At 36.8% G+C, this 12500-nt stretch overlaps 1 protein-coding gene across 1 annotated transcript in view; it reads right to left on the minus strand.

The window, feature by feature from the left end:
- The window catches only part of LOC144957741 (pro-neuropeptide Y-like), a 186373-nt gene that overhangs the window by 14514 nt on the left and 159359 nt on the right, over positions 1-12500 (minus strand). The window contains exon 2 of the mRNA XM_078889137.1: positions 4354-4538. Within this exon, the coding sequence (XP_078745263.1) occupies positions 4354-4529 (176 nt within the window). The 5' untranslated portion in view covers positions 4530-4538. The remainder of the gene's footprint in view (positions 1-4353; positions 4539-12500) is intronic.

Below are 12500 nucleotides of genomic sequence, written 5' to 3' on the forward strand. Positions count from 1 at the left end.
ATGGGGTGAATTTTTAATTCAGAAAAGTGAGTGGAGCAGGCACTTATGTTGGTAACAACAAGATATGAAGTGAATAGAAAAGTGCCAGAAGACAATAGAGAATAAAAATTTTTCGCGGCGGTGGTGGGGTTTGAACCTGCGACCTTATTGGTACGACAACTCCGCCTGGCAGGTGAGAGTGTGGCTCTACCGTGTGAGCTATCCACGAACACAAAAATATTCGTTTCAAACTCAAAGTCATTACTAGATCCCTCTCTCACCCACTTCTTGAGACCGCCGATTCGTTCGTACACCACCATCGCGAATAATTTTGACCAGCAGTTAAGCTTAAGCCAATATTCTCAACACAAACATATAACATAGAAACGATTGAGACATTGAGTATGCTCCGGTGTATGGGGTGAATTTTTAATTCAGAAAAGTGAGTGGAGCAGGCACTTATGTTGGTAACAACAAGATATGAAGTGAATAGAAAAGTGCCAGAATACCAACATAAGTGCCTGCTCCACTCACTTTTCTGAATTAAAAATTCACCCCATACACCGGAGCATACTCAATGTCTCAATCGTTTCTATGTTATATGTTTGTGTTGAGAATATTGGCTTAAGCTTAACTGCTGGTCAAAATTATTCGCGATGGTGGTGTACGAACGAATCGGCGGTCTCAAGAAGTGGGTGAGAGAGGGATCTAGTAATGACTTTGAGTTTGAAACGAATATTTTTGTGTTCGTGGATAGCTCACACGGTAGAGCCACACTCTCACCTGCCAGGCGGAGTTGTCGTACCAATAAGGTCGCAGGTTCAAACCCCACCACCGCCGCGAAAAATTTTTATTCTCTATTGTCTTCTGGCACTTTTCTATTCACTTCATATCTTGTTGTTACCAACATAAGTGCCTGCTCCACTCACTTTTCTGAATTAAAAATTCACCCCATACACCGGAGCATACTCAATGTCTCAATCGTTTCTATGTTATATGTTTGTGTTGAGAATATTGGCTTAAGCTTAACTGCTGGTCAAAATTATTCGCGATGGTGGTGTACGAACGAATCGGCGGTCTCAAGAAGTGGGTGAGAGAGGGATCTAGTAATGACTTTGAGTTTGAAACGAATATTTTTGTGTTCGTGGATAGCTCACACGGTAGAGCCACACTCTCACCTGCCAGGCGGAGTTGTCGTACCAATAAGGTCGCAGGTTCAAACCCCACCACCGCCGCGAAAAATTTTTATTCTCTATTGTCTTCTGGCACTTTTCTATTCACTTCATATCTTGTTGTTACCAACATAAGTGCCTGCTCCACTCACTTTTCTGAATTAAAAATTCACCCCATACACCGGAGCATACTCAATGTCTCAATCGTTTCTATGTTATATGTTTGTGTTGAGAATATTGGCTTAAGCTTAACTGCTGGTCAAAATTATTCGCGATGGTGGTGTACGAACGAATCGGCGGTCTCAAGAAGTGGGTGAGAGAGGGATCTAGTAATGACTTTGAGTTTGAAACGAATATTTTTGTGTTCGTGGATAGCTCACACGGTAGAGCCACACTCTCACCTGCCAGGCGGAGTTGTCGTACCAATAAGGTCGCAGGTTCAAACCCCACCACCGCCGCGAAAAATTTTTATTCTCTATTGTCTTCTGGCACTTTTCTATTCACTTCATATCTTGTTGTTACCAACATAAGTGCCTGCTCCACTCACTTTTCTGAATTAAAAATTCACCCCATACACCGGAGCATACTCAATGTCTCAATCGTTTCTATGTTATATGTTTGTGTTGAGAATATTGGCTTAAGCTTAACTGCTGGTCAAAATTATTCGCGATGGTGGTGTACGAACGAATCGGCGGTCTCAAGAAGTGGGTGAGAGAGGGATCTAGTAATGACTTTGAGTTTGAAACGAATATTTTTGTGTTCGTGGATAGCTCACACGGTAGAGCCACACTCTCACCTGCCAGGCGGAGTTGTCGTACCAATAAGGTCGCAGGTTCAAACCCCACCACCGCCGCGAAAAATTTTTATTCTCTATTGTCTTCTGGCACTTTTCTATTCACTTCATATCTTGTTGTTACCAACATAAGTGCCTGCTCCACTCACTTTTCTGAATTAAAAATTCACCCCATACACCGGAGCATACTCAATGTCTCAATCGTTTCTATGTTATATGTTTGTGTTGAGAATATTGGCTTAAGCTTAACTGCTGGTCAAAATTATTCGCGATGGTGGTGTACGAACGAATCGGCGGTCTCAAGAAGTGGGTGAGAGAGGGATCTAGTAATGACTTTGAGTTTGAAACGAATATTTTTGTGTTCGTGGATAGCTCACACGGTAGAGCCACACTCTCACCTGCCAGGCGGAGTTGTCGTACCAATAAGGTCGCAGGTTCAAACCCCACCACCGCCGCGAAAAATTTTTATTCTCTATTGTCTTCTGGCACTTTTCTATTCACTTCATATCTTGTTGTTACCAACATAAGTGCCTGCTCCACTCACTTTTCTGGATCGAATTGAATGCAGTATTTTGTTTCGTTCCGTTTTCAGGTTTATTATTTCTTCCGAGTCTTTCGTGTTTTGTATCCTGATCCTAAGTTCTTTTTGTTGCCGCGATAGATCGTTAATAGCGATGTTAGGCGTTCGATTTGGTTTGTTCTTAGTTGTATTAATAGAGCCTGCACTTTCTTCCCCCGCATATTTCATTGCCGCTTGCGTCTCTTTCCATTCATTGCTTGGATTACTGTTTTGCTTTATTTTCCATAGACTTGAGTTAAGTTCATATTGGTAATGAATGCGACATTCTCGCTCATTTACTATTTTTGCCGTGTTTATTTTGACTGCCGTTTTACCTTTCTGTCTTCGTTGTCTGTACACATTTATGTTGAAATTCGTTTTTACAAGTTTGTGATCGGATGTTAGCAGTGTACCACCGTATGATCGCGAGTTGGTTGAGTAGTGTTTATGGCGGTGTCGACATATGATATAGTCTATTTGGTTGTGTATTGTTATCATTTTGTCTTGGGTTTGGTCTTTCCTTTGTCCTACCCATGTTGTCTGGTGTCTTGATGGGTGGTTGAAAGCACTGTTTGTTATGAAAAGTTTGCTCTGTTCACAGAACTGGACTAATTTTTCTCCGTTATCGTTACGTTTTCCTTTTGAGTATGATCCTAAACATAGTGTGTCACTGTCGAGACGTTTTCCTACTTTGGCATTAAAATCTCCAGCAATTATTAATATTGATTTGTTTCCTATTTTGTTCAGTGTATCGTCTAGGTCTTTGTAAAATTTATCAGTTTCCTCTGGGTATTGTTTTGCGCGTTGACTTGTTGGTGCGTAAACATTTACGATTGAGATAGTGAACGTCTTCTTACCGTGATCGTCTTTGTTATTGTTATTCTGGTTCCTTGAATTGATCTTACACTTAAGCTCAAGAACACATATTCTGTCCGAAACATTCCATTCGTCACTAGTCAAATCCCTGCAGTTTTTATTTATGAGAAATCCACATCCATAGTGAGGTGAACTGGAAGCAAAGCACAGCAGTCTGTGACCATTTATTGTTTGGTCGACGCCATCTTGGATCTTCGTCTCTTGTAAACACAACACATCGATTTTATAACTTTCTAAATCTTGACACAGTTGTTCCTTTCGAATGTTACTTTTAATAGATCTTAAGTTAAAAGTTCCAATATTAAGATTAGTCCACATCAGGTAAAAATTAAAGATTCCACACAGTGAATAAATGGAAACATAAGACTATCCACTGAGCCGAAGCTCAATGTCAACAGGTGTCAGCCATGTTGTCCGGGATAATAATAATAATAATAATAATAATAATAATAATAATAATAATAATAATAATAATAATAATAATAATAATAATAATAATAATAATAAAAATAATATAATAATAATAATAATAATAATAATAATAATAATAATAATAATAATAATAGTAATAATAATGATAATAATAGTAATAATAATAATGATAATAATAGTAATAATAATAATGATGATGATGATATAATAATAATAATAATAATAATAATAATAATAATAATAATAATAATAATAATAATAATAATAATATAATAATAATAATAAATAATAATAATAATAATAATAATATAATAATAATAATAATAATAATAATAATAATAATGATGATGATGATGATGATGATGATGATGATGATAATAATGTTTTGCGTTTAGGTAAAATACACACAACATCCGCCCTCCGGATAGATAACGTACCAACACACAAAACTATGGAGGTGGAGACGGAGAAGATTAGAAAGTTGAGTAAGAGAAATAAAGAGGACACGAGGAGGAAGAGGGATAAGATTTGAACCCACAAACCTTGGTCTTCCGACAATGGCGTAATATTCATTCAAAGCTTTGAGGTAACGTCTGAGCTCGTTTGGGCTCTTGAATTCTCTGGGCCTGGCAGGGGGCGCGAGCATCGTCTCCATGGAATACACGCCCATCGTTGCCAAGGACGCTAACAACAAAGCAACCAATAAAAATTTGTGCATGGTGTTGATCTGAAACGAAACGAAAAAAAAAAAAAAAAAAAAAATTAGAATAGTGTTTTAGTTGTGATAATTTGATATCTTGATTCAGCTTTTATATAGATAGTATGCACTTGGCTAAGAAGCTCATAACATTGCCATCCGGAAGTATAACGGACCAACACACAAAACTGTGTGTATCCATGAACGTTTATAGTCGGGTTAATACAGTCCAGTGAGCATTACTCATAAACGCGAATGGTAAAAGATAGTAACAAAGACATGAGTGACGTCATCGTCGAACTATCTATTGGGCAATATTCGATAACCGTGCTCAAAGCACTTTACAAAGGGTCCCGAGCCAACAGCAGCTAATAACATGACGCCTTTTCAGCGCTATAATAGATAGTTCTAAGATGACGTTACTCAGGTCTTTGTTATTGTTTTTTGCCATCCGCCTTTATGAGTAATGCTCACTGAACTGAATTAACCTGTCTATAAACGTCCATAGATACACACAGTTTTGTGTGTTGGTCCGTTATACTTCCGGATGGCAATGTTATGAGCTTCTTATCCAAGCGCATACTATGTATAATTATTTTTAATGGTCAGAGACTCATTTTACACCTGAGTACGATGAGAGAATGTAAGTTAAGGGCCGTTTCAAAGAACTCGACTATGCGCGCTTAGAGTTGGATTCGAACACATGACCTTTCGATTCGAAGGCGAGCGTCATACCACAAGACAACATAGCCGCTCAACGGTTTGTAATTATTATAATATTTCAACAACTGCTATTATTCCGAAAAAGGGGATGGCGGGGGTGGGGGGGGGTGGGGGGGGGGGGGGGGGGGGGCAGCGCGGCTATGTGGTCTAGTGGTATGACTCTCGCTTTCGGATCAGAAGGTCGTGGGCCTGGCATGGATGGGGCGTTCGGCGCATAGTTGAGTCCGTGGAAAAGGCCCTTTACTCACATTCTCTCACCGTACTCAGGTGTAAAACGAGTACCTGGACGTTAACAGCGGTGTCTTTGTCCAAACAAAAAAATTGTAATATCGACTAACAGGCGCCATGTCCCGTTCTACTTGTTACGTGTTGCTGTTGGCCAGGGACCCCTTGAAAAGCGCTTTGAGCACGTTTAGTGGACATTGCGCTATATATATATATATATAAAAGAAGCTAGGGCTGAAGCTCAATGTAAAGTCCCATATATGCGTCACAATGGGCTGAGATACAGGATTCAACTGTAGCCACCGTTTACTTATAGCCTGATACTAGGACCTACTAGGACTTATAGATAGTATGTCCTTGGCTAAGACAAAGCAGAATGAAAACATGTGACCCCTCGTCTCAAAACGGTATTAAGTCGGGATGAATAAGATGCTGAAACTGGCATTTGCAGCCAGAAATATCATGCTTACGTTGAGTTTATAAGCTTTATAGAGGAGAAGGAATATCATATTTTACTGTGCTAAATACCAACGTTTCATAAATAGGACCAGTTTAACTATAATTTGACTTTTTAGCATCTGGTCTATTCCGACATAATACCGTTTTGGCATTATGGCAGGCTGATTATGTTTTGGAATGTTTTTGAAAAAAATATTATTCCGAAGAAGGCTAATTTTTAAAAATTATTCTTTTTAAATTTCTTGTATATCGACGCAGGCTGGTGTTTTCGGATGTTATTTAACTCACTCAACTCTAACACCGACTATATCTGTAATTTACCCGAGTTACTTTTACCCCATGCCTATTTATTACATTTTTCTTAGACAAATTATAGGCGTAGTATCAAAGTTAATGTTTTTAGGTTTTACATGTTAATGATAGTTTAATAAAGCCATCTATGTACATGTTTATTTTTAATACATTTTTTCCAATTTTGAAAATTAGGAAGAATCTCTAGGATTGAGTGAGTTAAAAAAAAATCCGATGAGGCTAAAAGTTTTAAAAATATTTAAATTTTTTTTATATATGCGGTTTTGTGATCTTGTTGTATGACACTCGCTTTCGGATCGGAAAGTCCTGGGTTCGAGCTTCACTCAGCGCATAGTTGAGAAAAGACTCTTTACGCACATTTTCTCACCAAACTCAGGTGTAAAATGAGTACCTGGTCGTTTACAGCGTTGTTTTGTCCGAAAAATTGTAATATCGCCTAACAGGCGTCATATCCCGTCCTACATGTTAAATTTTGCTGTTGACCAGGGACCCCTTGAGCACATTTACTGGATATTGCGTTATATAAAACTCAATTTTTATTTATTTTGAAAAAGTCAACGCTGTTAACGACGATGTAGTCATTTTATATCCGAGGCTGTGATAGAATGTGAGTAAAGGGCATAATCCAAACACTCGACTTACCGCCGCTCGGGACTCGAACCCAGAACCCTTCCGATCCGAAGGGATAAAGTCATATCCATTGGATGGCTACACAAAACAACCCCCTCCCCCACTCCCCCAACTACACACACACACACACACACACACACACACACACACACATACACACCCACACATACAGTTTGAGCATTTGTGACCCCTCGTCTCAAAACGGTATTAAGTCGGGATGATTAAGATGCTGAAAATGGAATTTGTAGCCAGAAATATCATGCTCAAGTTGAGTTTACATGCTTTGTAGAGGAGAAGGAATATCATATTTTACTGTGCTAAATACCAAACGTTTGATATTTTTGACCAGTTTAACTATAATTTGACTTTTTAGCATCTGGTCCATCGCGACATAATACCGTTTTGAGACGAGGGGTGACATTTGTGAAATAAATCTAGATTTAATTCTATAACATCTCTTGACTACAGCGCGTGCTTCATCACCAATCAAACGATTCCAGTATCAATAAATACACCGGATGTCAAGCGGATGCCATTTTTCATTCTCTGTCTGTCTTCTCTCTCTCTCTCTCTCTCTCTCTCTCTCTCTCTCTCTCTCTCTCTCTCTCTCTCTCTCTCTTTATTTGCGCATTCTGCTGTTGTTGAGTTAAGCGTATTGATGCCATTTTTCTTTGTCTGTCTGTCTGTCTGTCTGTCTGTCTGTCTGTCTGTCTCTCTCTCTCTCTCTCTCTCTCTCTCTCTCTCTCTCTCTCTTTCTCTCTTTCTTTCTTTCTTTCTTTGCGCATTCTGCTGTTGTTGAGAATTAAGCGTATTGATGTCATTTTTCTTTCTCTGTCTGTCTGTCTGTCTGTCTTTCTGTCTGTCTGTCTGTCTGTCTCTCTCTCTCTCTCTCTCTCTCTCTCTCTCTCTCTCTTTCTTTCTTTCTTTCTTTCTTTCTTTGCGCATTCTGCTGTTGTTGAGAATTAAGCGTATTGATGCCATTTTGCTTTCTCTGTCTGTATGTCCGTCTCTCTCTCTGTCTCTCTCTCTCTCTCTCTGTCTCTCTCTCTCTTTTCTCTCTCTCTCTCTCTCTCTCTCTCTCATTCTTTATTTGCGCATTCTGCTGTTGTTGAGAATTAAACGTATTGATCCTGAGCCAAATGAGATAAAAGAGAGATTTGAAATGTGCGGCTAGTATATTTATTAATAATATGTGTTTACTTCACTTCAAGATTGCGTAAGGATATTTGGCGTAGCGATACATCTTGCACGACCTAAATAAGTAGAAAAGAAGCAATTAATTGCATTGCCACAGGCTATATCAAATAAATACTCGTCATAAGTCCTGTACGCTATAAGAGGGATTAAGACTTGTCTTCTGTGCATACAAAAAGCGATTTATTCTTTATCTCTCATCAATTTAAAACTTTAAACTTGAGATTTTGTAAAGCGCAATTTCCAATAAATGTGCCCGAAGCGCTTTACAAAAGGGTTCATGCATAGCAACAATGCGGAACATGTTATAACGAGACAAGACGCCTGTTTGGTGATACTACACTTTTATTTCGACACTGAAAAACGCTTTTAACGATCCGAAAGCGAATGTCATACCACAAGACTCTGCGGGTATGTGGTCTTGTGGTATGACACTCGCTTTCGGATCCGAAGGTCCTGGGTTCGAGTCTCCCTCGGCGCATTGTTGAGTCCTTGGAAAAAGGCTCTGTATTCATATTCTCTCAACATACCCAGGTGTAAAATGAGTTAAAGTTGTGCGGCTATGTGGTGTTGTGGTAGTGAACTCACTTTCGGATCGGAAGGTCCTGGATTCGAGCCTCTTTCGGCGCATAGTTGAGTCTTTGGAAAAGGCTCTTTACTCACATTCCCTCACTGTACTCATGTGTAAAATGAGTTAAAGTTGTCTCAAAAAAAAAAAAAAGAGTAATGTCGCCTCACATGCTTCATGTCTACATGTTGCATGTTGCTGTCGGTCAGGGGCCCTTTGTAAAGCGCTTTGAACAAGTTTAGTGGATATTGCGCTATATAAACTCTCAAGTTTTCTCTGAGGTAAATAAGTTAATGATTTCTGTTTCAAATCGTATTTGAGCTAACACCAAATTATCATCTCTTAGAAAATCTAAGAATACAAAAGGGTAAAAGTGAATGGAAAATAACATTGTGGATAATATACGATTCTTACACTCTTGCTTTTTGGAATTCCGGAAGTATTCCCAACCGCTGCACGAGCTTGCGAGTGCGCTTTGGGAACAAAGTTCTAATTCCAAAACGCGAAAGTGTAAGAAATCTTTTAATATACCCCTCAATCGATTCGTATTTCGTCATCTTTGAATAAAAGACATCTTCAAAAACGCTTACATGATACTCCTTTTTAAAGAATCAAATTTTTAGTGAAATTTACGCTGATAATCTGACGTCACAAATATTATTGTAAACATGATATCATTACGCGTTAATATTTAGGGAGAGGGTTGTGGAGTAATATTTGTTTGCGCACCACGTCATCAATAAGTCAGATATCCCTTTATCTAACCCCTTATTCTAATAGGAGACCTGCTCGTACTACGAGAAAGATTCGTAGAATTACAATTTGTTTGGCTCCCACTACAGAACTGCATTCGCCTTTTCGACTCAATAAATCTTATTGAAAATGAAAGTTTAGTTCCTCAGAACCAACATTCAGGACTTTGGAGCATTTTTGCACCATGCTGAGGGCGAATAATTTATTTTTAGAGCCATTTAAAGTGGGTCTTTATTATTATTATTATTATTATTATTATTATTATTATTATTATTATTATTATTATTATTATTATTATTATTATTATTATTATTATTATATTATTATTATTATTATTATTACTACTACTACTATTATTATTATTATTATTATTATTATTATTATTATTATTATTATTATTATTATTATTATTATTATTATTATTACTACTATATATATATATTATTATTTATTATTATTATTATTATTATTATTATTATTATTATTATTATTTTTATATTATTATTATCATTATCATTATCATTAGTATTATTATTATTATTATATTATTATTATTATTATTATTATTATTATTACTATTATTATTATTATTATTATTATTATTTATTTTTATTTTTTTTGCCTTAGAAACCACGAATTTTTGAAATTTCAAGTATATAGGCAGCTCTTTAATAGGAAACGGGGTGTTATAATGACATTTCTGTTCTACACACCCAAAAATCCATCTTCTACACCAGGGATTCGAATCCGAGACCATCTAACCCCAAAGCAAACAAGCGACTTATCACTACACAATCAACTTGCTCTCAGCCCTGTCTTCACCACCCTGCACCCTCCATCCCTCCCGAGTTCAATCTTCACACAAACAAGTCACATTCATCAGAGCTTAGGCCTGCTCGGAGCAGAATTAACTTGTCCAACCACCCAGATTGTGGCTTTACAAGATTAAGGCATAGCATCGTTTTTTACTAATTATAGATTGATAGATAGATAGATTATGCTTTCGTAGGTGGAATGCGTTGGACGATATTAGTGGTGGACTGAACAGTTTTCAACGAGCTGATCATTTTTAAAACACGATATGCTTTGGGAATGTTTTAAACAATCAAAACAATGACAGACACCATCATCTCCATCACCGCCCTTATGAAATATTTCTCCGACGAGCATAAAAGTGTATCCAGAGGAGAAAAGCATTATAAATCTGATCATGTTTTGACCTTTATACATTCTAATCACATGACATGTGAAAAAGTAGCAGCAGCATGAAGAATAAAAAGTCCCGATTTTCTTTGTTTAGAACCAAACCGTTGGTTGCTGGGCGGACGTGACATAAGACAATTGAATCCTATTCCTACACGATACCAAACCACCGCTATAGATTACAATAATTTAAACAAATTCATTCATTTGCTATTCTGACCTTTATCGACGTGTACTTATATGCAGGTCTGATCTCTTTTATGTAAGGGGAATACTCTCAAACCGAAGCAAAATATTGCCCATTACAACAATGTTAAACTGAGCCCATATTTGCGTTCTTTTATCAGACCTGCATATATGTGCAAGTTGATCAGGATATTTTCAAAAAGTAGTAACTAATTTTATGATGAAAAAAGAAGAAAAAAAAAGAAACAAACAAACAAACAAAAATCAAACACACCAATATTAGTAATTAAAATAAAACCCCAACAAAATAAAAGGTAACAAAAAAAACAACAACAAAACAAAACAAAACAAAAATAAAATAAATTAAAAGTAAATTAAAGATGAAATAAAACAATAAACCACAAATAAATATAGAATATACATATATTCCAAAGAGAAAACAAAACTCAAACTTACACCCATGACAATCGCACCGTAAAATAAATTTGATCTTAAAACGGCGGATCCTGGAGTCAATTTAAAACTCAAAATTTCACACAAATTCCCACGAGGACAGTCCTCCCGCCATAAACTGTAATTAAACAAAAAAAGGACAGTGTAATATTTATTGCCTATCTTCTCAAAACGGTATTATCTCGGATTTGAACTCTAGATGCCATAGTAAAATGAAGTTATATAGCGGCTAGTTCCATTCAAATTGCTAACCGGTCCTTTGCATCAACATATCATATTATCTTATATATATCATATTATATAAAACTGACAAGTTAAAAACGACACACACACACGCACACACAACACAACACACACACACACACACACGCACACACAACACAACACACACACACACATATATATATATATATATATATATATATATATATTTATATAAGGTCAGTCACGTTTTTTGGGGTTTTTTTTGCCGATACAATTGTTTCTATATCCTCCATTTCATCAGTCTGCAATGGTATCGGCAAAAAAACAAAAAAAAAAAAAAACAAACATGAGTGACCTTATTTATTTTAATTTATTTTTCTATGGTCTAACCAACATTATCGAGCACTCTCGTACCTCCTACAAGTACTAACCAACACTCATACACTCATAAGTGGGACGGGCCCCTTGTAAAGCGCTTTGAGCACGTTTAGTTGATTTCGCGCTATAAAAAAAGCTCAATTTTATTACCGTTTTGAAGCGAAGGTCACAAATAAAACATCTTAAAGGCGTTTTTGTTCTCAGCGTACTGTAAAATAGTGGGCGAAAACAGGATCAAAATCAAAGGAGAAGAAATAAATAGGAAAGATTAAGTGAGAAATACTTTTTTTGTTTTCCAGTAATTTAAGAAAAAAAAAATAATAATAAATTCATCTTTTTCTTGGGTTTTTTTTTCATTTTTTTTTTTTTTTTTGCTGGAAGGGGCGACAACTCCCATTTTCCGTGTCAAGAGTTATCGTTGTTGAGATTGTTTGGGTTATTATCCAGATTTTGGATGAAGTGAAATGAATCGGCAGATCTGAGAGGCTGGGATGAGGAGTCGCTTCCCTTTCTTGTTAAAATTGCAAATTGGCTCGTGGTCTGTCTCGAAATGATGTGCGGACAATTAATGAAACTTGTGGGGGCTGTTTATTGTCGTTTTTTTTTTTAATAATTTGATTTGTTTCGTTTGTGATGTTTCTGTGTGTGTGTGTGTGTGTGTGTGTGTGTGTGTGTGTGTGTGTGTGAGTGTGAGTGTGTTTGTG

This window comes from Berghia stephanieae, chromosome 12 (genome assembly GCF_034508935.2).
Source record: "Berghia stephanieae isolate SIO BIC M18660-M18661 chromosome 12, UCSD_Bste_1.3, whole genome shotgun sequence".
Taxonomy (NCBI): Eukaryota; Metazoa; Mollusca; class Gastropoda; order Nudibranchia; family Aeolidiidae; genus Berghia; species Berghia stephanieae.